This window comes from Colletotrichum spaethianum (assembly GCF_022836535.1).
Source record: "Colletotrichum spaethianum MAFF 239500 DNA, contig16, whole genome shotgun sequence".
NCBI classification, from domain to species: Eukaryota; Fungi; Ascomycota; class Sordariomycetes; order Glomerellales; family Glomerellaceae; genus Colletotrichum; species Colletotrichum spaethianum.
The window spans coordinates 1,007,495-1,032,656 of record NW_026054786.1 but is presented as its reverse complement, the minus strand read 5'-3'; the positions used below and the strand labels follow the sequence as shown (position 1 = coordinate 1,032,656).

At 51.0% G+C, this 25,162-nt stretch overlaps 6 protein-coding genes and 1 non-coding gene across 7 annotated transcripts; 2 read left to right on the top strand and 5 right to left on the bottom strand.

The window, feature by feature from the left end:
• Positions 1-95: 95 nt before the first annotated feature.
• Positions 96-1,939, bottom strand: ColSpa_06786 (carboxylesterase patB; the record flags this gene model as incomplete). The annotated part of the gene is made up of 3 exons (XM_049272998.1): positions 96-1,309; positions 1,364-1,727; positions 1,805-1,939. The coding sequence occupies 3 exons, from the start codon at positions 1,937-1,939 to the stop codon at positions 96-98; spliced, it is 1,713 nt and encodes a 570-aa protein (XP_049128955.1).
• Positions 1,940-4,746: 2,807 nt separating this feature from the next.
• ColSpa_06785 (exoglucanase 1) lies at positions 4,747-6,266 on the bottom strand (the record flags this gene model as incomplete). The annotated part of the gene is given in 4 exon segments (XM_049272997.1): positions 4,747-4,761; positions 4,775-5,011; positions 5,036-5,746; positions 5,802-6,266. The coding sequence occupies 4 exon segments, from the start codon at positions 6,264-6,266 to the stop codon at positions 4,747-4,749; spliced, it is 1,428 nt and encodes a 475-aa protein (XP_049128954.1).
• Positions 6,267-10,736: 4,470 nt separating this feature from the next.
• On the bottom strand, positions 10,737-11,952 carry ColSpa_06784 (uncharacterized protein; the record flags this gene model as incomplete). The annotated part of the gene is made up of 3 exons (XM_049272996.1): positions 10,737-11,266; positions 11,327-11,734; positions 11,835-11,952. The coding sequence occupies 3 exons, from the start codon at positions 11,950-11,952 to the stop codon at positions 10,737-10,739; spliced, it is 1,056 nt and encodes a 351-aa protein (XP_049128953.1).
• Positions 11,953-14,516: 2,564 nt separating this feature from the next.
• On the bottom strand, positions 14,517-15,257 carry ColSpa_06783 (oil body-associated protein 1A; the record flags this gene model as incomplete). Its single annotated transcript, XM_049272995.1, has 2 exons — positions 14,517-15,104; positions 15,174-15,257. 2 exons carry the CDS (start codon positions 15,255-15,257, stop codon positions 14,517-14,519), a joined length of 672 nt encoding a protein of 223 aa, XP_049128952.1.
• Positions 15,258-18,566: 3,309 nt separating this feature from the next.
• Positions 18,567-18,675, bottom strand: ColSpa_tRNA_180. The gene is made up of 2 exons: positions 18,639-18,675; positions 18,567-18,610 (listed from the first exon to the last, which is right to left on the bottom strand). It is a non-coding gene; the product is annotated as a tRNA-Ser (tRNA).
• A 1,281-nt stretch (positions 18,676-19,956) lies between these two features.
• ColSpa_06782 (uncharacterized protein) lies at positions 19,957-20,449 on the top strand (the record flags this gene model as incomplete). The annotated part of the gene is made up of 2 exons (XM_049272994.1): positions 19,957-20,200; positions 20,259-20,449. 2 exons carry the CDS (start codon positions 19,957-19,959, stop codon positions 20,447-20,449), a joined length of 435 nt encoding a protein of 144 aa, XP_049128951.1.
• Positions 20,450-23,313: 2,864 nt separating this feature from the next.
• Positions 23,314-23,627, top strand: ColSpa_06781 (uncharacterized protein; the record flags this gene model as incomplete). The annotated part of the gene is made up of 2 exons (XM_049272993.1): positions 23,314-23,535; positions 23,595-23,627. 2 exons carry the CDS (start codon positions 23,314-23,316, stop codon positions 23,625-23,627), a joined length of 255 nt encoding a protein of 84 aa, XP_049128950.1.
• Positions 23,628-25,162: the final 1,535 nt, after the last annotated feature.

The window sequence follows — 25,162 nt, the reverse complement described above, 5'->3', positions numbered from 1 at the left end:
CAGTCATATTTTTCTACGCTATAAAGCTATGACAAGATGCACACTGACTATGGACTCAATCGCTTCCCCAATGCAAGATGTTGAGTTGCATTGGTTCATCTGTACAAAGCCTTCTGCCACCAATCACATCTTGCTCTCGCAGCCATATCAACAATCAGCGTCTTATTGTAGAGAGATAAGACAGCCGCATCGGCTCCGTAGAGGGGTATATTAGGCAGACCAGCTACATTCGGGCTCCCTGTCTTAGTGAACGTTGTGAGATACGCCTGCAGCGTATTTGCGATAGACGCATTCAACGGAAATCCGTTCGAGCTCGTCTCGTTATTAAAGAAAGTGTAGGGAATGTCGGTACCGTGCCATCCAGGGGGAACGTCGAAGACATAGTTAAAAGCGTTACCATCCAGTGCTTTATTAAGAAAGTGATTGTTGCAAATGAACCAGGACTCGGCAATAGTTTTGGATGTTCGTTCGAGAGGTGTTTTCCAGGGATAAGTGCCATCATATACCGCTGGGTAAAGCTTGGTGGTGACATAATCAATGACTTCGTCTGAAGCCTCCGGTAAAAGAAGCTTCAGGAGAGAGGAGATATACTGCTCATTGTTTCCAATGAGGGGAGAGGCGAAGATGAAGCCCTCATCACTGTTGTGTGCGCCGAAAATTTCCACAGACGAGTCGTACTTCCCGTTTGAGAGCAGAACACCCGGCAAGTCCGGCACGAAAGCACCATCAGCTACAGGTCCCCACCCAAAGGAGCCCCAGTAAGTGGTTGCCACTGTGATCTGGTTGACCTTCTCGATCACCTCGAAAGAAAGCTGTTTAAGGTCGTTGAGAGTTGTGACACTAGAGTTGCTGAAGTAGGACGCCCAGTCAAGTGCTTTGTTGTATGCCAGTATTTGCTTCTTAGCTCCGGTATTGACCTCAAAACCAGGGGATTGAAGGATCGCACGCTTGAATGGAGCGCCGCTGGTAGAACCGTAGGCCGTCAGTTGATGGAGAATCGAGCCTCCACCTGCAGATTCTCCTATTACCGTAACATCATCGGGGTTTCCTCCAAATAAATGAACGTTTTCTTGGATCCACTCAAGAGCAAATCGTTGATCATGGAGACCCAAGTTCGAGACACCGCCCTGTTCCTCGTAGTCTGGGCCGGAGGCAAAGCCAAAGATACCGAGTCGATAGTTGATGGCAATATAGACAACACCATCAGACCCGTTCATCTGGGCTTTTGTAATGAGACTGGCAGGGTTGCCAGCGGAATTTTTGTCACCAGCGACATAACCGCCTCCATAGAGCCACACAAGGACGGGAGCTGCATCGTGATGTGTCAGAACAGCAAGTTCATCTTACTCAGAAACCAACTTACCACCGGGGTCTGAGGCATCGTGCGTTCTTTGCCATATCGCCTCCGGTACCACAACATCCAATGTCAAGCAGTCTTCTGTGACGACGGGATCGGGATGGGTAAGATATTGGCCTATCAAAGTTGCGTTTGATGATGGGCTCAGATTTCGAAGCTCGAGGAAGGTTGAGTTGACTTCTTCCAGAGACAACTGACCAGCCTGGTACAATGCTGTCAAGTCGTACCATTTTGGAAGCTTCAATGGGCAAATGCCTGGGGTCTGGCCGTCATTAATTCGGCGATCCACAATGGTTACTGGGGCGGGTGCTCCAAACCGAGGGGCAGCGGCGTAATGGATGTTAGAGAAGTTAAACCAACCCCTCGAATCCTACAAAAGACGCGATTAGTCTATGAGATAGCAAGAAATCTTGCCAACTCTCATTACGGTTAGGGAGGAAATCTTACATTGTAAGTGGCTTGGTGAATCGCATATCCGAGATCAACGGTTGGTAGTTGACTGGTGCTGTCAGCCATTACTTCCGATGCAAGGACCAGAAGTGCCAAGTTGGCCAGGTAGGCCTTGCTGTTGCACAGGAACATTTTTGTACGTTCTGCGTGGTTTGCAAAGGGACCGTCTATGCCATGTGTTCAAGAAATTGACATTGATGCGATTGATAGAGAGAAGAGACCTTTGTACTTTCCGCGTTTCGTGGTCTGCTTTGCCAGGCAGACGGATTGCGCGGATACCCTGACAAATCATTATTTTTCATAATGTTATCTGCAGGTTTCTTCTGCTTACGCTCTTCCTAGGGCGGAGCACATGCATCTCTGACTGGCTATTGGGGACTTTAGTATGCGCTGCACCCATGAGTGATGATGATTCATATTTGATGTGCAATGATGGGCCTATCTCCTTGCCTAATTCGGAATAGCCTCTGCCGCCAAATGGTGAGCGCCTGGTGTAAGTGAGATGGCTCTTTAATCACAGCCATAGTGAGTCTTTCTGCAGATATTTCCAAACTGACGATGTCTTCGGGAAGCCCAATAAGTCCAGGAAATCAACAGTTGTCAGAGTCAACACTAAAACCATTCTTCAGCAATCACATTGGCGATTACACAATTCGCTGAGAGCCTAGTAACAAAGAAACAGAAGAAAGGTTTGGCTGACTCGGCAGTTCGCTTCAGTTTGGCATATAAGCTGATAACTTCGGGCAATCATCTAGATATTAGAGGTTGATAAAAGGGGTATTAACCCAAGCCTTCAATAGATAAACAAAAAAGACTGTACTTGTGGCATTCCCACCGTCCAGAGTCCACGAATTAGATCATCGGCTGTTGCGATGCCGAGAGGTGCAAGCGAATGGCTACCACCCGCTAACAAGTAGCGGGTTACCACTGAGCTTGAGCTGGTCCAGTATTTTCCCCAGCGATATGCGACCTGGCAGGTCAAAGTTGCTTGAGCACAGGCGGCGCTGGTGAGTTACCACAGTGGTTTTAGCCTATGACCACGGTGACAGATAGCGTGCACAACTACATGTTTTAGAAGAGGCACAGGTCTAGACACATAAAGCTGGTGACGCTAGTGGGCCGTGGGCAACGAACCAGTGCGTTTCACGCTGATTCGGTCACTCGGAGTGACGTTGCTTCGTGATGCACTCATTGTACCCCACGACAGAGAACCGCTAAAATCAGCAAGAAATACTTGAACACTTTGAGAAGTCTTGCTTTCGGTGTGCTTTTGAGGGCCTCCGAAGTAACACTTACACGCGAGGTCCTGGCCACGCCGGATGGAGCAAGGAGGAATGCCAAGGGAAAATCGCTCATACAAAAGGTGAACCCAGACACGGTCAGATTCGATGGTGATGGTCAACTATTACGTTAAAATTACCTACAGGCTATCGGTTCCCCGTGGGACGCGGGTGAACCCTGCCCTGGCAATTTCAACATCATGCCAATCGGCTGCCAAGCTTTGGTGATGCTTATTGGAAAACGAACTAGATCTGGCAAGCCGAGCATCGCAATCCTTAATCCCTCAACCGAGACATTGCATGGAAACAAGTCGGTGAGAGCAATAGTACGAGTTGGGTGTCAATACGTACACTGTTGATGAGAGGCAATTTATTTAAGATGTTGTCAACAGTCCGGAAAGCGGACCGGATTCCTGTTTACAATCCTAATTGCTGTTTTCTGACTTCCTCTATTATTGCCTTACTTGTTTGAACTCTCTCATATGGGCTCAACAACCATAACAGATACTGCTCCTAGCAGTCCACCAACCTACTCAGACCGTAAGGGGCAGCCTGCTGCTGTAACAGCCGCGATATGTGTCGCTTTCGCCGTTCTGATCGGCCTCTTACTATACATGCTTTGGTGGAAGAAGTCCAAGAAAACACGACATTCGATGGCATCAACTCCTACGCCGCCTAACCATGGCCACCATCAGCACAGTAGAGACAACGCACTGCAGTTGAGCCATCGTGTCGTGCACAAGATGCCAAGAAGACCAAGGCTGGTGAAGTTGGCCAGTGGCAGGCTTGGTTCGATGGCCAAGGCGGCGGAACCCAGAACTTGCCCTGTATGCCTGGACGACTTCGCTGCGGGAACATTGGTTGGGCAACTACCTTGCGGTCATGTCTTCTGCTCCGTGTGTATCGAGCTCTGGCTTTCTAAGCACGCCTTTACATGCCCCATGTGGTGCGTCGCTCGGGTTGAGGCACCGGTCATATTTCAGAGCTAATACTCAATCCTCTAGTCGGTTCAATCTTGAGGTAGGTGCCAGTCACGTGGAGACTTGCTAGCCATGGACAAGCCGAACGAAAATAGCGTGGGGAAATTGGCCAGGTGCTTTTATTTAGCAACGATTTTTGCGTCAAGCCGCAAAGTCTATCGAGGCTGTATGCTTCGTATGTACAAGAGAAATAATGGGAAAACATGTACAATAGAAAGGATAATGTATGGTTCGTTTATCGCCACCTTGAGACAACTATGGAGATACCATGTGCATGCCTCCTTGCAGAGATACACTGGTAAAAACCAGCCATTCGCTGCGGGCAAAACAACCCTCTCTATCAATTCGTAGATATAGAGAAGTTGGCGCCATTAGACTGACAGCAAGCGGGGCACCGTAACTACTAGTTGGCTAAGCAGCAACAGGAGAGACTACGATGAAAAGAAACGAAGGATGGAATACCCGGAGCTAAGAATATGGCAGGCGTGGTGGCGGCGAGGTTGTCCAAGTCTGGCTCATTACTGTGGCAGTGACACGTCAGTAATGGTCTTAAAAGCGCGGGAAGTGGGCATATCAGGTTTGGAAGAGATGCCGGCTTGTCTCCCATGATGATAAAGACAGCGGAGCTTGAAGGTACGTGTGCGAAGGAATCGACCGTGGGAGGTCGCGGATGGGGCGTTCAACTCCAAAGACACTGCATTACTTACAGCAGTAGTTCCAGCACTGTTGAATGTAGAGCCGATGGGGCCAACCTTGATGTTGGAAAAGATAACATTGGAGTTGGGAGCCTGAGACTCGACGTCGGCGGGGAGGCCAGAATCAATGCCGCAGGTACCGCGAGCAGAGCCGGGGCCGGTAGAGTTAGTGGGGTAGGTAGAGTCGAGCCAGAGCATGTTGGAGTTGTGCTGTGCAAAACAGTTAATTATCACAGCGCCATCGGGGACCTGTATAGTCGGGGGTAAACTTACGTCGTCCCAGACGGACATGACAAGAACCATGCCCTCAGCAAGAGCCTTGCCCATCTGAGCGAGGCCGCCCTTCTGAGTGAAGACATCCTGGTCACCAAAAGCCTTCTTCTGAGCGGTGCAGTAGTCCTTGGTGATGGAGTTGCCGTCAACTCCGGAAACATCGGACTTGGAGTTGACAAAGACCTTGCCGTCTTGGACGTAGAAACGCTTGATATCCGAGAGCGCGCCAGCCTCCTCGATGAACTGGGTGACGACGGTAATCTTCTTGGAGGTATCGATGGCAAAATTAGAGCCCTTGCCGTAGAAAGAGGTGTTGCCCATGCGGTAGCTGTTGAAGTCGCAGCCGTCGGGGTCACACTGGCCAGCGTAACGAGTGGCGCTGTACGTGCCGCCGCAGGCGTCGCCGGAGCAGCTCAACTGACCGATTGTCTCGCAAGGGTGAGGGGTGTAAGCGGCGGACACGGAGTTGGCCTCCCAGATGTCCATCTCGGAGCAGCAAGAGCCCATGTTGCCCACGCCGGCGTTGGCGTCGTTGGATGAGGGCACCCAGCCCTCAACATTGGCTTTACCATCAATGAACTTGAGATCACGGGGACACTGGCTGTCGCAGTAGCCGGTTCCGTAGGAGGCGCCGGCCTTGTTGGTGGGGTATTTGGAAGCACCTCCATCTGCGTCCATGGAGACAAAGTACAAGGCGCCATTCAGGCCGCACTGTGGTCGTTGTGTTAGTCATGGCATTTAATGTCACTAAGGATGTCTGACTTACACCTAGGTTGGAAACATCGACGTCAAAGGTGAACTCCTGGCCCAAGAGCTTGAACATCTGGTACTTGTCGGTGCCCTCCATGAGGTACATGCGAGAGCCAATGTTCTTGCTGTAGGGACCCTGCTGAACGAACTTGAGGTTGAGCGAGTCACCGCTGGTGGTAGCACCGTAGGTGCCGGAGTAGTCGGCACCGTCAAGGCAGCACTTGGAAGCACAGTCCTCGCCCGTGCTGCAGATTGAAGTGTCCCATTTGTTACCGGTGTAGCAGTTTGTGCTGCCGCTGGTCTCGTGAGTCCAGCGCCAGTTGGCGTCGACAGTGATGGCGCCGTTCACCTTGGTGCAAGTGCCACCGGCTGCGCAGTTGGACCACGTGAGCGCGGGCTTGGTCTCAGCGTTAAGCGTGCAAACCTGTTGCGCGCGAGCAGCAGCCACAAGAGCCGTGATGGCGGAAACCTTGGTTAACATAGTGATAATGCTGCTTCGGAATTCAGCGGAGTAAAGAACGGATGAGAGAATCAAAAAAGAGTGTGCGATGTTCAGATGGCCGAATAGAATGAAGCATATGCTGGAAAAGAATGGCGCGGGTGGCTTAAGATAGAGAGATGATTGAAAGGGGACGACCTCGACCGCATTATATAGACTCTGAGAAACTGTTTCGAGATGTTGTCCTAGGTTAAACTATCATAAATGGCCGCGTTGAGCCCCTCAACCCTACTTCCTCCCAAACTCTGCAATTTCCTGCCAGGGGTTTTCAACATCCCGCAGGCGAGTCGCAATACTATCAACTGGGAACATTGACCCAGGATAGTACGGTCGGTTGAAGAGGATCGATAGTACAGTGGGACCACGATGTCAAGATCGGATGCCTTCCCGTCGTGCCTAAGTTGGCATTCCAGCGGGGATTGGACGAACGTGGTGAGTGCATATTGTTGTATATGTTGGAGACAACCAAGCCGCTGGGCAAGCTTGATCCGGGAGGCGTAGCTTGGCTGTCTTGGAAGGTCGTCTGCAACAAATTGATTAAGTCGTTGAAAGACCGGCACCTTGATGGCGGGTGAGGCGGGGGTTGGAAGCGGTATTAGCGAATTGGGAGAGCACATGTTGCTGCAACTTGCCGTCAGGTGACATCGTGTGTCTTCTCCGCAGAGTCTGGAAAAGCCAAGTTAGGGTTTTTGCCAGGGACACCTAGGCGGAATATCTCCTACCGCCCTCCGTTTGAGCTTAGACACTCTGCGCCATTGGTCGGGCAATATCGAATGCCCTTGTAAAGTCCGGAGGACCGGCACTTGGAAGAGGTACCGACAGCTGCCGCCGCGCGGGTGTAACGGCCCCAATTACCCCAACAATCAACTTATTTGCGGCACTAGTTGAGTTGGTCTCACGTGTGCCGTCAAGCATAGATGGGTTATGCATGCAGTGAAATGACAAAGTTCCAAGACTTTCTGGTTCGCAAAAACGGTTATAATGGTTCATTCTGCGGGTATAACCAGCGTCAAAACCTTTCATTGCGGGCTCAACCCTCCGCAGTGTGGCATGGTCTAACATCGACGACGTCCGTTGACATTTGCGCCCATGAGTCAATACTGTAGACTTTAAGCCCAGTCATCTATCTCAAAACCGCAAGCTCTTTATTTTGAAATGCGTATCTATCTATCTGTGGGGAATGCAAAACTAGGCTCATATTCGTCCCATTCCCCCTTTTGCCCCTTAGTCTAATTTGCTTTTGTGCCCCTTTTCCAAGTCAGGCTTTGCCTGCTTCCCGGCTTCGGTGTGCTGGCCGCGGGGCCGTGGGACCCACGGGGCATCGAACGGAACGGCGGGCCGCGACAACCAACATGCCCATCGGTCCATAAGAAAACAAAACAAAAACCCGGCAATGGTCTTGTCTCCCGTGTCTGGAGTTGTACTTTGGAGGCTTAGGAAGTTCGTTACGTAGTCAATGCTACTCAGAGATTCTCATGAGATAGTTATATCTACCTGCTGCAAAAGTCCCCAAACTCGGATCACCATTGACTGTAGAGGCATATGTATGCAGAGCCCCTAGGTGCCGTTGATCGACGCTGCCGGGTGGTAAACGCCACGGAGCCTAGCGTACCGCAGTCTCGGAATGACAAAGATCAACGACGTCCCCGTTATTTACTCCACGCGACAAGCGCCTTCAAGCTTTGCGGCTCCCGACCGACGGCTTGGCTGAATTGGGATGTCCAACTGGTCAGCAACTCTTCCGAAAAGACGACGGTCGGTCCCGAAGATTGCCACCAAGGCACTCGTCTTTCTCCGGTCTTATGCACCTCGGACCCGAGTGACAACTCAGTGATACGAAGACTTCGCGCTTTCAAGCTGCAGCACCTACAGATGTGCGGTCTCAAAGTATCGTCCGTCAAAGTTTCCCAGACACCCTTATGGATCAGAAACCCATTTTACCAGCAAGTGAGTGAAAATTGACAAGGTTGCGAATTTCTGACGACTTTATTTCACATCTTTTATCCTGCAAACGCACACCCAAAGTGGAGCATCTTTACTTGTGATGATTCAAGGTCGCGGATGCTGCCGCACCGTTTGAGCCTCTGGGGAAAGAGGTGAACGAAAACTAAAATAGCAGAGGAGAGTGGAGATCCGTGGCGTCAAAGTCTGTTCAAGCATATTGACTTTCTTTGTCTTGATGCTTACTCGTTGCTTACTAGACGACACTTTCTTGTCTGACAAGTACAGAGATTGTCTTTCCTGTGGGCATAGGACGGGGACGAGCGTTCAATGGTACATTTAGTTCAGACCCCGCATCGGAAAGTCGCCGCCGAGCATCTGAGACGAGTGAATGCTGTTGAGTTAACATGCTGAACTAGCATTGTCCATCTGTCAGCTTGTTGTCAGGCTGCCGTCTCAAATCCAGCTTTTCGAGTGTTTTTTTCAAGGGAAACGTATTCGACCCAAAGACTATGATCTACGGTCGGTTGCCGGGAAAGAAAATGGCAGTCACGTTCAGCAATCAAAAGATAGAATCTAAGATGAGGGTGTGCGACTGACTCGAATGATTCGCCAGGATCTACTGCAAATCTGGCGTTGACATTGACGGTCGGGTCGGGCATCATCGAGAAGAATCTGTGGCTATGACAGGGTCTTCCCCGTCTGTCGTCGAAACGGGTGAAACATTGAGCTGGTCAATGGACGCCGAGCCATACCCGACCGACAACCCGTTGTTTAAGAATGCGTTGCTGCCTATTGCATCAATAAAACGGGCTGTGCGCTGCAAAGGGAAAATGAGCTTGATCGGTCTTACACAAGGGCTCAGAGATAAGAATCATAGTCTTGAATATGGTTCGATACAATGGAGGTGCGCATTCGTCGGAGAAGCAGACTTATTGACTTTCAACGATCTACAGGTACCACTGAACTCTGGACGATTTACAAGTGCCGCGCCACCCTTCTCTCGCTTTAGCCTCAATGAAGTTTTTCAAAGACCGGAGACAGTGAGCTTGTTGATCGTGGTCGAGTCAAATTCTGGAGTGACTGAAGCACTATCCGGCACTTGTTGTTGCATCAAGCCAATCGAGGAGTGTCCATTTTTAACTATGAGCTAAAGCCTAACGTTGATCGTGGATCCATTCCTCAACTCACAATTGAAGCCATGAAGGTGCAGCGGAGCTTGATGCCCCTATAACAAGTATCATCGATTCTGCATTTAAACTCCAGAAAAACGTCGCAGGAGCTACGACGGCCCTCGAATCACACGGGTTGGACTGCAGGTGTAGGTGCCTAGATCAATCGCCTTTCTCCATTGGATGGCCTGTGGTTATCAACATCCTTCGGGCCTGCTTGACAATCAAATGGTGCGTGGGTAGAGTGCCCGCTCATGCAACCCACCACAGGTACGTCTGATTGTCTCTTTCAACTCCTCTCACTTCGGGTAGGTAGGTTCACAGGCTGTACATAGTATATTACCAATCACCTACATGTGGCATCCAGATGCTGTGCGTCGCCAAGGACGTCATCATGCCCACATCTGATGTAGGAGGGATGAAAAGCTTGCCTAATATGTACCTGCGGTGAGAAGTAACTTGATTCATTCCAAACTTTCCCGTTTCCTCTTCTGGCCGAAACGCAGCGGCGACACCGCTTTCCGGAACACCAGCCGTACGGCCATCTCCAAGAGAATCACTGTTTTTCTGTAAAAGAGAAAAGAGTACCATTGGCTCTTTGCTCCGCTTCGCTCGCCATAGTTCCTCCTGCTAATAACGTAGCGTAGGTCTCGCTTGTCCAAGAATCGTACGAGACATGTCATGGCATGCCCCCATCGGTTTTGCTTCCCTTGCTACCCATAGTATCCGAGCGTTTCAGCACGGCTGGTTTTCTGGCTGCGGACAAAGGGAGGGGGGTTAACGGCGTTTAGAACAGGGAAAAAACAACGACTCCACCACCTGGTTTCAGAAGCTGTGAAAGTCTTTTTTGGGACGCACTGCACGGGAATAGGACACGGGGACATTTTGTAAGGGCCAAGAAACTGGTAGAATGACGCGCTCGTCTCATGCTCCCAGAACCTGTTTGCTCACCATCACTTGCAGCGTCCAAGAGGGTCAGCAAACCTCGCTCACGGCTCATGCATGTCGCTCACGGTTCTGAGTTCTTGAAATACGCCTCAGTACTGACCTGGCATCAAGCCACTGCCTCAAAGTTTGTTCATAAGTTTACAAGTTTACACACAAAAAGTAAAAAGATGTATTGGTTGGTTTAAAAAATAACACTTCGCACCCGCTTCCCGTCCATTGCTTTCCTTCTCCGGATTGAGTTTCGCCATCTGTGTGTCTCTGTGCGCTCAACAACAAAAACGGGGGACGTTTTGACGTTTTTCGAGAGACTGATTAGAGTGAGACCACAAGCACATGAAGAGCGAGCCCCGGAGGCTGAACCTCCTCAACCTGAAGCCTATCATGAATCCCTTCATGGGTCAACCTCAGCCTGGAAGTCAGCACCAGGTACGACGTAGCGCCTGGCCCATCGCAGGACGCTGTTGCCCTCCTCACGCTTGTTGTTGGCGCGGTTGCGTCCGTTGGCCTTGCTAGCATTGCCACGGTTACGTCCGTTGCCGGTGTTGGCGTTGCCGGCGTTGCCAGTGTTGCCAGTGTTGCCTGTAGTAGCATCGGCGGTTCCGTTGTTGCCGGGACCGGTGTTGGTGACGGGGAATTCCTTGGTGACGACGTCGGGAGTGCCGAGAAGCTTGGTGGCGGTATCAGAAGCAGCCTTCTGCTGGTCGGTTCCATCAATCTGGTTAGCTTTGATGGCGGCCGGGAGGTCCTTAACATTGCCCTGCTGCTGCTCGAGGACGGTGTTCAAGTCCTTGAGCGTCTGGATGTTCTGGGGAGTGTTCTGAGTGGGGGTGACGTCGATCTGCTGAACGGGGAAGCAGCCGCCGAAAGGACCGGCGACGGCGTTGTTGCGGCAGCGGACAGTGCAGATGTTTCCAGTAGAAGCTGTCATTTTCTATTAGTCACATAATTCTTGCGCGAATAGATGAAAGGCTTGAGGCTCACCTCCAGAGCACTTAAGGTCAGCGGGCATCTTGACGGTGATGTTAAACTGCTGAGCCTTGACCTGGGAGAAACCGTTTACGCCAGGAACGTTGTTGGTGACCTCGAGAGGGATCTGGCCGCTGCCACCGAGAGAGTTACTCGTAGGGTCCAGATCGCAGGCGTAAGGGCCAGCACCATCGGCGTTGACCTGGTGAATGGTAACCTGAAGCTCGCTGCCAGCCTTGACCTTCGTGACCTGGCCGGCGGCCAGAGCGTTCTCCGTGTTCTCGCCAATATCGATGTTGCCAGCAATCTCAGTACGTCCGCACTCGTTCACGATATTGGCGTTGATCTCGGCATCGCGAATCAGAGTGGAGTCCTGCTGGCAGGGGTTGATCGTCGTGCAATTGCGGGCGACGTTGGGGTCAACTGAGTCGTGTTAGTGTAAGTCGTGAGGCCTGATGAAAGACTTTGGCTTGTAGGAAATCCCACGAAAGCTTCCTTCTCCTGGATTCTCTGCTCAACATACCCTTGAAGCCAATACTGGCAGGCGAGCCTGCATCTCCTTGGGCGTTGAGGATGACTCCGTGGCCGTGGGCCACCGCCAGGACGGCCGAGGCGATAACAATTTCCTTGAAAGAAAGCATTTTGGTCTCGCAGAGACGAAGTCGATGTGCCAGCACGATTAAGGAACGAAGTGAAGTGGTAGAATCGAAAAGAGAAAGAAAAACGGAACAGCCCGCTGAAAGAGCGTAGCGGAGATGTAGAGCTAATATGTAATGTGTGTGGGTAGAGAGGGAAACCTAAACACTGGACGACGCCGTGAAGGTCATCTTATACATACGCTCGCGGTCGAGGGTCGAAACGACGCAAACACAGCCAAACGTCCAACAGCGATGATGTACGCTGATCTGCTCAGATCATCTGCAACACCTCCTGTCGCAAGGCTGTGGTGCTGGGTGGAGGTCGCGACCTAGTCCTGAACCCGACGTTTTCTTGGCAAAGTAAGGAAGGGTTGCGGCAGGGGGGGTTGCGGCAGGGGGAAGAAAGAGACGAGCCCAGGAAGACAAAAGCAGAATGGGGGGGGGGGGAACGGACACAAACGGTGCAGTTTGCGTTGGTTCGAGGCCCGCTCAGCGGCTGGTAGCGAGGCGATTGGGGAGGTATGGCAGGAGGCTCACATGGTGGATGTCGAAGATGGTGGTGGACCTGGAGGTTTAGTCCGAGAACCTTGTTGGACGACAGACGACGGACTCGGCCACCGCGAGTCACAGTCTCGTTTTCACAAACGGCGTCTAGCCGTGTTTGGCTGGGCCGAGACAGATGAAATAGGTCGGACGATTACGCGCTGGGGGGCGCTGTCCTGGAAAGGCGAGCGTGTTTCATGGGGGTATTAGTCGATGTCCTGGTAAGCAGCGGTTCTAACCAAGGTCCAGCATGTCAGTGGTGGTCCGTCGCATGGGTGGGCGGGAAGCTGGCGAGAATAAGCCTAAGAGGAGAAAGCATCAATCGAACCTTCGACGCTTTGAGCAGGTCTTTCGCTAGAGCCCTGGTGCTTCTGGGTTCGGCCCTGTTGCCTTCGTCCGTTGTCAAGGGTAGACCCATCTCACCTCGGCCTAAAGGGGGTCACAGATCGAGGGGTGATACAGACGCCAAGCCTTAAGCACAAAGCGCATGCGACAACCGAGAAAAGCGGCATGCAAGCCGTTTGGTGAGGCGGATGAGTGAGCGAGTTGGGGGAGGTGCTCTCTTCTCACTCTCCTCGCCTTTTCGTCCCATTCCTGAAGCCCTTTTGACGTTGACAGCCGAGGCGTGGCCTGCCGGTGCGGGTAGGATGCAGAGAACGTGGCTCGTCTGGTGTGGGTGGTTTTCTGAGACTTGCGCTCGGAGACCTACCGAAGGAGAGAGTCGCCATTCTGGCCCAAAAGATGCCACAGAAGCGCGGCGGACCGCAATGCCCGACCGATCCAAACCCAGATGGTGGCGTTTATCTTTCGTCTGGGGATGCCGTGGACAGTTTCCCGAGGGCAAGAAGATGCGAATGACCCGAGCCTCACGGCTCACGGGATGTTCAGGGCGATCGGGGCCACTTGGCGACGGACAGATTCGAGAATCACCTACGCCTTAAGCAGTAGCCAAGGCTGTCAGGCCAGTGGCGGCGGGGACATAAGTCAACTGTCAGGGACGCACATCCGTAACCTACAAACCAAGAAAGATGCCCTACCGATGCTAAACTTTGTTCCTGAGGGTCTGGGGATGCAATCTATCAAGCCCACCAGCATCTGCCTTATTTGACATAAGGTACCGGGCGGCGTGCGGGTACCTGAACGCTTGATTGCTTACTTTGCATGTAAGAGACATGGTAAACTTTGCCTCGGATGGTGCACCGCAAATCCCTCCGCCCGCCTCCCTCTTCCTTCTTCTAAGCCAGTTCAGACTCTACGGAAATTGCCAGCCACTTACGAATACACCACTACACTTTCCTAGGAAAAATTCTCCGTAAAGGAAAGGAGAAGCGCGGGATCCACAAGATTGCTGCAAGGAGCCATCTCGTCCCTGCGGCAACCGGGATCTTTCCACACCAGGATACCCCCCCTTCACGTTTCACCCTGGCCCACAGGCTGAGCCGCTCCGAGCGAGATGCCATTCCATCACCAGCAGCCTCAAGTGGGTGGGCTGCATCGAGCCATAGGTCGAAAGAGGGGACGTTTCGAGACGAATCTGAAGCATCGACATCGAGCCACTAGAATGTAAAAGGGGATAGCTCGGCGTTTTTACTTTTTTGCTGCCCGTTTTGCTTTTTGCCTATTTTGCGGTGGTGCTCCGTCACTCGCCCACTGGTGGGCTATTGGCTTCTGAGTATCCACAACCTCTGGGTTTCGCTACCGGACCCCCGTGTTCAGTGGATAGGAGGGATGTGAGGCCAGACGGAATTATCTCGCTTCCCGCTGCCCTGCTTGACTGCAAACCCACAGTCTCCTCGCCTTTAATTGCCTGCCATAACCATTGCCCCTTTGTGCGTCCAGCAACCGTCGACTCCTGTTAGACCCGCCTACAACCCTTCATGCGTCGGACCAATAATCGATCGTGTAGGACGGCTTTACCCTCCTCGTGACGATGCACCGGACCCGCAGCTTGCCTATTTCTGCATGCAGGAGCCTCAAAAACAGCCATCGTTGCATCAACTTCATATGTGTTTGACAGTCTATACTTATGCTTTATTGTTATGGTTCTTCCATGCTTGGTCAGCGTCGGGATGAACCGCGGGTGACTCGATGTGCCTCCGGGCCTCCTGCTTTCGCTTATAATCAGACTTAAACCTCTGATCTCTCTCGCTAACATATTTCTCAAAGTCGAATTGCCCCGGCTGAGTGAAGCTTGTCATGAGCTGCGGTTCGCCCAAGGGGAGCTGGTGGCCTTTGTCGACTTGCCATAGGTGGAAGACCTTGCCGTACAGATGAACGACCTGTTCCATCTCCTTGTTCTCCGCTGTTTCCCATACCGAGTCTGGCAGTGTCCTTTGCGGCATGATAAGCATGCCCGACTTGACCTCGTACACATGGCTGTGCCAGAGCTTCCGCTCCTCCGGGTCCAACGTTTCATACAGCTTGGGCGTGATCATGTACTCAATTCCGATGATGCGCGCGTTGGGCTCGGGACTGTCGTAAAGGATGCACTGTCGTACATCTTCGTTCAGATGGCCACAGTAGTGGTTTGCTTCGACCACGCGAGAAGGGTCCGAAGCATAAGCATGGAAGGCATTAAGGTGAGCGCAGACGTTTCGAAGAGGCGCAAAGTCCTATGGTGGAGTCAGCAACGCCGCATCGTAGCATCACTCTCCAACATTGATAGCAAGACAATGGCCTACCTGGATTGCTGATGCGCCAGCCTGGAGCACCTGGTTCTCGGTGCTAATCGGCTCCCCAGCATTCGCTTCCGGCTTGGCTGCCATTATTGATCGTAGACGGGATTGCAGCGTTCCGTCGATAAACCAGACCCTGATGGGATGAGATGAAATGGGTTGAATTATGCTCAATGGAAGCTTGGTGATGGGAGATGTTATTTGCCTTCTGCCTTCGTCTTGTCCATACAATGTTCTCCAAATCCAATCGTGATGCGAGAAGAAGGATGTATCCTTGTGACGTCATGGGCGAGTGTCCGTTTTCTCCGCCTGCTATTTCATCATCATTGCAGCATTGCGGTACCGCTGCTCTGCTCCCGCCAGCAAACCGGATTGGTATCCCCCAACCACCAGGCCTGGGGACGCGGAACTTGCAGACGGAGCCGCATCGGGCGGAGCATTCTCTCCGGCGGTCTCGGCAACTACGTGTGGAAGGCATAGCCGACTCGGTCGGCCCCTATTTTCCGGTGCGGTTGATCCCGTCCCACTATTGCGTGCCCCGTTTTGCCGAGACCCGATCGGCCGGCGTCGAAGAAGGGCAGTGAGCGTCATGGCGCAGAGCCGAATGCCTGCACTGTCGTAATTTCTTGATCGGCCTTCCTGAATCATGACAGTGTAAATCATCCCCACTGGTTGTTTGAAACAGGACCGTGTACAAATTCGAATCATATTTACAATTCTAATCAACACTGATGATCTCTCATATCCAATTTTCAGAAGTTGTTAAATCAAACAAACACATAAATAAATTTATCGTGGTTTCGACGTCTTGAAAATGAGCAGTCTCTACCTCGTCGCTTTGACATTCTCTGTTTGAATACTCCGGTGACCCTCGTTGTGGTGATTTCATCTGGTATAAGCTTAAAGGTTGACGATGCGCTCATTTCTAGAATGTGTCCTACCTTGTACAGACGGCGAGCGTGCCACCAGCCATAACCTCATCTTTACGTCAGTTTCCTCTGCTCAGTTATGTAGATATCAAAAGTCACAGTGAGACTTGAGCCGTAATGGGCACGCAACCGCCCTGGTGACAATGATAACCGTTTTTAGCTCTGGTTACAAGTGAGTTCTTACAGGAAAGCTTTAGCACTGTCGACAGATATCGTCGATGTCAAAGTTTCGTTGTTGGACCATGGACTCGAAAGAGTTGGCGAGTCTGGAGCTGAATTCAATTCTGATTAGAGACCAAGGCCGCCACGCCTGGGAGTCCTACATGAATGGCAGCCCCTCCACAAGATGTCAAAGCCCTGCGAGAAATGTAACAGGTCATGACTCATCTCCAATACCTAAACCAGTCTGATGGCGGTTGTATTGCTAATGAGCCATTCGCCTGTCACCATATAACCAGTCTGTAACTAGTATCTGCTGCTGTTCAGTCGCTTATACCCGGTTGAAGTGTTGTAAGCTATGCGACATATCCCTAGATAAAAGTTTTACTCCTCAGATCAAGATTACTCAGATAGGACCAGGTTTTTCTAACCAAGTCATATGCAAGATTGCTTATCGTCTATTCTTATCAAAGCTGCTCTGAGCAATTTCTGCTCTAATTCATTACATCAAGAACGCAGTCAAAGAGATCGCAGGGCAAGGAAGCGCGCAAATAAGAAGCCTATAGCAACTAGTCTGACTGGTAGTAGTCTTCATCACACCTTTCTGGCTAATCTGAATAGCCGGAAGGTTGGCGGAGGTATTATGGGCGGGAATTGAACCAAATCACGACTGAGGTGATCGGTACAGTGATGATGAGCCTTGGCAAAGTGTTGATATACCTCGGAGTAAGAGGCACAGATTCTCGGAATTAATCCTTTTGGATCGTATTATTGACGTCGGCAGCTTTCTTGTATGAGCCTGGCTTATACCTAGTCGCTGACCCACGTTCTTCAAAGTTTCCGAGCCGGTACAGCAGCCAACGTTACGTACGCCATGATGACCATGTAGCATCTGCCCTCGTGTCACACATTGGTGGAACAAGCGGTGTTCAGGGCGGCTGGATCGCTATGACGATGTCGCATGCGGAACTAGTGGGGTATGCCAACGCGACGGAACTGTTGATCATCCGTGTCGAGGGCGAGCTTACTTTAGAGCCGACAGGATACGAGGCGCCATCAGAAGCAACAGCACGAGTATGGCAGGTGGTGCTAGTGCGAAGATCCTCAGCGGCGCGTTGTGTATCACCGACTATGACGACATCATCTTTAGGGACTTGAAAATCGGCGACACGTACGTCTTTGGAGACTGCAACGGAAAGTCGCAAGTTGGGTTCGTATTTAGTTCGACAAGCATACCTACAACTTGGGAATGATCATGTCACTGTAAGTTGTCTCTCCACCCTGCTCTGCTATTTATATCACACACCCCTGTCTGGCGTTCATCAATCAGCCGAACCCGATTCGAGTCCAACTAGCCGCTAACAGTGGAACTTGTTTGCCCACATGGGCTGGCGGCCTGATGGACCGTCGCAGAGACACAGACTAAGTCAAGACGTCCAATTGTCTCTTATCATCACACAGTAAGGCGCTCGGAGTTGGTTGGATGTACAAGTCGTCTGCAAAATGTCCAGTACCGATGACTTCTTCGGCTTTACTAATCAACGAAACCCGAGAACAGATAAACTACCAATGTAGAACATGCGCAACACCTATCTTTCCAATTTTGATAGTTCGTATAGCGCCTACGTTCGGGCACACGAAGTTGCTGATTGAGATAAGGTCTCCGAGATGATCGAGACGCAGTCGTTGTGGGCCCAAATGCCACGATCTGTACTTAATAACTGGTTAATTTCTTTGGACTGTACGGGTGGGACGCACTTGGATGTCAATGGAAAACTTGGTATCTAACACAGGAGACTTTTATCCCTATTCACTAACCACCAAGACAGCTTACCGACTACGGTGCCTCCACTTGTTAAGTCGCGACTTGAGGCTGGAATCTGTGAGGTGCTGAACATTTAGACCAGACCATCGGTCGATATAGACCTAATGAGAGTGGTGGACCAAGTTCTCGTCCATTCGAATCGTGAAGCCGAACAAGGAGAAGGGGTAATTAACGACTTCACCGCATGCGGGTCTTTAGAATCTTGAAATGACTATCCCCACTATCCGACGCTGTGACGCGCACTTTCGTACCTCGAAATCAATGACTGTATCGAGTATTTTCAGGAATTCTAATACTTAATTCATGCAGTGTGCGTAAGAAAAGTAATCACTTAATTCTGATTGTTTTCCAGTATGCTCTTGTGGCGATTGGTACGTGCGTTGCGAACGAATCGATCTGAGAAGCAGAAAACCTAGACCAAAGGAACAATTGATACAGGACCAAAAACAAACATTGGTAGACGGACGCGAAAGGAAAAAGTTGATGCGTCGCCCACAGGATTCGAACCTGCGCGTCCGAAGACACTGGCTATCGGCTCTCCGGGAGATGATCCCAAACTAGCAGGCCAGCCCATTAACCACTCTGGCAAGGCGACTGTTATTGACTACCACAGGTATTGAGTCATATATATAGCGTTGCAGCTCAGCCCAAACCTGACAATAAGATCCACATTCATCATGCCGTATTGGGAGACATCCAGCGGCAAAGGCTTTAAGGGCGGGTCTCTGTTAGCGTGAATTGACCGACCGAACGCTGCTAACTACTTATCAACCCAGACTAAAATTTGCTGCGACAGCTCAGTTGAGTACTCACAAACCTGCAAAGCGGGTGTGTCCAACTCAAATGTTCAGGGTTTGTCTGTGTCCGGAACCGTTAAGAAGCAGTCGCAAGCCCACGCACGGCGGGCATAATCGGCAATTGGACCCTGAAAGTAGCGCATTCTAGCGGGCCCCACCACTATTATTACTCTTGCCGTTATGTTCTGCGTCATGCTCGCTGTTTACGCGCTGTCTCTCCGCGCCCCGTTACTTTTGGCGGCTAGCAGGTATGCTAGCACTCGTCGGGATTGAAACGTTACCATGATGAACAGGTGAACAACCTAGTACGGTGCTTCATTAGTTTGGGTTATTTCGAGAAAAGCAAAGTCAGTCAGCGCCTCGAAGCGGCAACTTCCCTTCCCCTCATTGGGACTTCTTCGCCTGCAATACGAGCGCTTGTTATGTTCAATGTTTTTATTAGTGACAAAGATCGCCCGGATCGGCACAAAATCTGCTAAGGTTTGATTAGTGCCAGCAGCTTCGCCCTGCGTTCCGTGATCCCGTGAAATATCCCACAGCACACCTTACCGGCTTGTTCCCTTTCTCGGGCGACTTGGGCTCAAGTCCGTGCCATTTGGACACGATCTTGGGCGTGGAGAGCCCGCTAAATCGCCAGTCACTGCTAAGAATAGATGGCCTAGGGAAACCGTCGGAGACCTGCTAGTCACTGTTTTCAAGAGCTCCAAGAAAGAGCTTGGGATTGCGCCATGGACTGCAACGCCACCCCGCTAAAGCCAGGCCCGCGCTGACGGTTAGCGCGGCGGAATAATTCTAGCCAAGTCATGTCCCTTTGATTTACGACTACGGAGATATTCTCTGGGGACCCTGACGTCGACTGGTGCGAACCTAAACCATGGGGAAATCACAACTGGGGTGGTCTGTTATGTTCATTCAATGTCTTGATGAAAATACTTAAACACCGGACAATCCCCCCGGGGCCATTCTTTCGTACGCACCATCAACACAATAGCGACCGATTTCACAGACAATATCTCCAGCAACGATCACAGCACGCAACCAATCTACTCCGAACACAAACAACTATAATATCGACCGAAATGCAGTTCCGCGCCTCCCTCGCTGCCGTCGCTGGCTTGTTCGCTCTGGCCAACGCTCGCATCTACGGCATCGCCTTCCCCGAGACTGTTAAGGCCGGCGACGAGGTTGAGGCTATCATCGAGACCGAGAACTACATCCAGTCGGTCGAGGACATTGCCATCGCCTTTGGTATCGCTACCGAAGCTTCCGCTTACCCCGGCACACTTGGCCAGAGCGTCCTGGGCTCGTTTTACCTAGGGCCTGGTATGAATGCCCAACCAAGCTGAAGGGTTCCTCGGTCAATACTGACAATCGTATGCAGAGAAGTCCAACACTCTTGACAACATCACCGAGACCGTGACCATTCCTGCCGGTCTTGCCGCCGGCGAGTACGTTGTCGCCGCCAGCTTGTACAGCTTGTACGGCGCCTCGTCCTCCGCCATCTTGACCAACTACAATGTTACCATCACCGTCGGCGGCGCGACCAGCGAAACTTATGTAGGCAGCCAGTAATAGACACGATGTAATGGGTGTTGTTGAAGAACCATGGGGCACATAGAAGCGTTAAAACTTGATATTCCGGTTGATGGCTTTCACGCTGTTTGCATAGACAAAGTATCGACGAGGCCGGTCGCTCGATCCGACGAGCAGACATTAGTGTCATTTCAGTAATCGTTAATGAGTCGGGGGCCCGCGATTTGATTGCTCTCTGTCCGGGATGAGTTACAACATCTAATTTCTTCTAGTAAGAAAACGACATTTGTCTTACTTTGCTTGCAAACTATGTTGCACAGATTGTGGTTTGTTGCATTTGTAAGATTGAAATGGCGAGTGTGATGATGGAGGCCTTACATTGTTCGAAAAGGCCCAGTGGAGCTTTTCACACATCAATTTAGTTTCTAGATCATGCTTCTCTCAAAAACAACGTTTTTGAGGTAGTCAATATCGACTGTTGCCTTTCCTAGAACGGCTAACATATAGCATTGCATGCGAGCTAAAGGTATGTTTGCGTTGCACACTGATCGCATGAGTTACAAGGCATTATTTCCGAGGGACCACCTGCATTATTTCCTGTTAGCAATAGTGAAGTGCGAGAAGGTCTTTTTGCTTGTCCTCCATTCATGACCTGCTGATGTAGTATAGAGAGTGATTGCGGAGTTTTGTTTTCCCCTCATTTTCGAGTTTTGATATTTTCCATGCCTCCGGAGATCTTAGACAAGGAGGTAATAAACAATTTTCAAAGGCAAACCAGGCATGGTGATCTACTCGGCTAAAACCGTCCACAGTCATTTGTGCAGTCACTCCTAAAGATGCCGAATCAATCGTATGAATGTTACCTGGGGGGAACTCAAAGTCGAAAAAAAGAGATGGATGCCAAAATGAGCATTATAGTCGGGCACATCATTCACATCTCTCACATATCACAATTCGAATCTGTGTTAAATAGTGTTTATTTTTGCAGTGCATCTTATGCAGGTGGATATGTTGGGAGGGCTACATTTGGGGCGGGGGGGTTGGGTTCTTATTGTTAACGCTCTATATCGGACTCTATTCCGGTGCAGAAAGAATGGAGAAGCTCCATTTTTGGGACACAGGCGATTGGTTGACTTTCCCACTTTCCGTATCCGTACCTCAAACAAGTAATAGGTCCTGAGTTAAGACGAACCCATCCTCATGAGTCGGACCGAGATCTGAACCGAAGGGTACCCAATAGCTAGGATGAGGCACCTTCCAGTCCAGAGTAGATATATCGGCCTGTGATCCGTTGGTTCGTTGAAATGAAATGGAAAGTAGAAATGATCAGAATCATCACCTAACCACAAGAGCAAGCAGCGAAAAGCATCGTTGGTTAGGACCTGGCTAGAATCCGGCTAGGATCCTACATCGGCAAACTGGCTATTTTCTAGCGCTTGATCCCACAATGGTGTCGTCATGTCGCAGCGAGTCGTCGAGCTATATCCATGTGCGCAGCGATGGTAAGGTTGCATCGCTTGCGCCGTGCCATTTAGTCCAGCCAGTCATTTCGAAACTGACAACGAGAACATCACTCAAGCTATGACAAATGTTTGAGATTGCGGTCTGCATTTTTCGAGAACCACCGTCGAAGGCAAGTATGTTGTAATATACCATTTTAAATGTTATGTTGTGGTATTGTGGTCATCGAGCGCAACGTCATTGCAGGCAAACGAGCAACTTAAGCTCATTTATGAGCTGTTATGTGGAGATACCAAGATGAAATTTTTGTAGGAAAGTCAGTCATGTAACTATGTTTCCTGGCAGACATTACCAGCCCTTAAACATTTAACATGTATGAGATCGGCGATTTAACAGCTGCAAGAGGTAATCTTCAGGTTGCGTTAGAAAGTAGCGTTGGGAAACGCAATGTTACAAATAGTTGCTAATCACGCATCAGGTAAGGTCTGCGACGCTGTTAACCATGAACGCGATCTGGCTAGATTCGCTACATAGTAGTCATTGACAAAACTCGGATGTTCATCGTGTTCCGAAGGCTCCCTACTTTATCGATAATCTACAGATCCTTGCCACACATAGAGTTGATGTGGGCGTTCTTAAGACCCATCTCCGATGAACCCCGCAGCCTCTGGTCCCAAGGTAAGGGTTCAGCAACAACGCCGTCTCCAATTTCTTGGGCCAAACACACTTTTGGCCCAGAAACCGGGCTAATAATTCGCGCAAAGACACCATCGCATGTACATCCACGCACTAGACAGTGGGATCCCTACGTTCGTCAGGATGTTCTTCGACTGTTCTGCACGCAGGGGCAGGACAAATCGATCACAGGTGCAATATCGGAGACGGATCCAAGTTCCGGAAACGAATGTCACCCCGACTCGTAAGCTACATCTGGTTGGAACCCATCCAAGTCGCGGTCCGAGCACAAGCTAGCGGGGGTTGTGGACGGATGACTTCTGGCCGTTCTGCCCTGTCGTCCCATCTTGTGCCATTCCAACCACATGCAATCGGACGCTATCGCCGGTTCCTTCAAATCAAGAGCGTAAAAAACAGGTTTTGATGGGTCCAACCCCTCTATTTGTGACGAGCATTTCCCTGCTTGAGACTAATTGCCGGAATCATCCAACGGACGAGAACGCTCGAGCGTACATGTCGGATGGAGATATCGAATTCCTGCTGGGATGGCGTGGGCTGCTCCAATCTTTCAAGAGACGCCAGAAGCCCTCTTTCATGTTGTCTCAAAGCTTTCCTTTTTCTGCTCTGAGAACGCCCACTCATATCGTCGCAGGGTGAGACACCCGCGCGCCAACTCACTTCGCCAGGTTTCGCTTCCGATCTTGGAAAGCCACAACCCGACCAACAGTCTTCTTACTTCCAGTCCCTAGCGGGGGTATCGCTCAGCTATGGGGGCTGGCTATGACAACAATGACGACGCCGCGGCCTTCACGCCATCCGGGAACGGCAATGCTTCGAAGGCTGTTCTTACAGGGTCCATCGACGACGAGCTGCTTTCGAAAGTCTTGCCCCGCGTAGACACGAATGCCATTGAAGAGGCGCGTATCACCATTGGCCAGGAATTTGATGACAGCGATCTTCAGCGTCCTCTTTCACAGTCCAGCGTACTGGTAGGCCATGAAGTCGTTAGAGACCACTCCGACAGCTTCCGAGATACAACCTTGGACAGGCTAGAGGGGAGAGCTCCAACAGGGCCGCGTGAAGCTTCCCGTTCCGTACTAGAGAATGTCGAACTTAGTCGCCCTTCCCGCCCTTTGTCTCGGACAGGCATGGTTGCCCAGGGTCACTCCCCTCGATCCTATGCTAGGTCCAGCATGGAGAGCGTGGCTGTTCCTGCGCGTCGATCTTCTCGCGCAGATCGAGCTTTCGGAAGTCCCGATCCGATCGCCAGACAACATGATTATAACACACCCCAGCGTCCTCCGCGCGCCGAGGAAATCGAAGCTGCCAGACGGCTTTTGGCGCAGGTTTCTGAGGCCGAAGAACACTCCCTTACAAGCAAAAAGGGGGAAGCCCCACGAGCGTTTCGCTCAGCAACTCCTCCGCCCATAGAAAGTCGACATCGCAGGATCATCTACGACGACTCGGAGGAGGAAGAGGGCAATTCCGGCGGCCACGGTGAGGAGACCGATCGCGATTACCACGAATACTTCACAGAGCGTCTTGATGAAATCCGAGACATAACGACGACGCCAGTCACCGCAATCTATCAATCGACGGAAACTATATCCCGACCCTTGCCAGCGCATCGATCTACGCGGGATCATCCTACCACTTCGAGGACGTCGTCGCGACAATCATCGCAACCGCCACCCCGATCGCGTGCAGCAGAATCTCTCGCCGCACACAAGCTAGGGCTGCGGACACCCGTTCTGGACCATAACCGCTTATATCAGGATGCAGAGCCACCACCAATCACTCAACGACGCCCACACAACCCACGCTCTCGCAGGGCAACGTACAAGGAGATTTCAGATATGGATGAGGAAGTGCTTCAGGACTACAGTGTAAAGAATGGAATGGATGCGACGTTGACACCGGATTATCGGCCGACAACGACCGAAAGGATGGCAATGAGCGACGACTCCATGTCAATCTCGAGGCAATCGACTTCCAAGCACAGCATAACGAGCAACGGGTCTAATCGTGGTGTTGATTTCTTTGGGCCTGGTATCTTTCAAATCGTCCTCCATAATCCGACTACTTCGCACCAGCTGCTCAAGTTCGCCGAAGCTCGCTTCTGCAGCGAAAGTGTTGAGTTCCTCAAGAAGGTGAGCCAAAATGATGACACAACGCACATGCATAAAAGACTGGGCAACAACTCATCATGTTGGAATTATGCAGGTTGAGCAGTATCAAACGGTATTGAATGACCTTGCAGGCATTATGAAAAGCATACACAAAGACTTCCTTTCCGAGGATTCGTCGAAACAGGTAAACGTCAACGGAGACTTGCGAAAATCAGTCCATTCCAGCATGAAATCTCTTGTTACTAGGGCGCTCCCATCAATGGAGACTCTTTTCTCGGACCTTCAAGAGGGCGTCGAGCAGGATGTATTCCTCGATATTTACCCACGTTTCGTTCGTTACCAAATGGCATTGAGCGCGACAAGAGCGTTGGCGACCAACCGTCACAGCTATCAGGGACTTGGCGATTGCTTCTGCCTGACAAACCCAGGGTAAAAGATGCCTTTCATATTTGAGTTGGTTCTTTGCATAGCTGACCCATATTGTCCG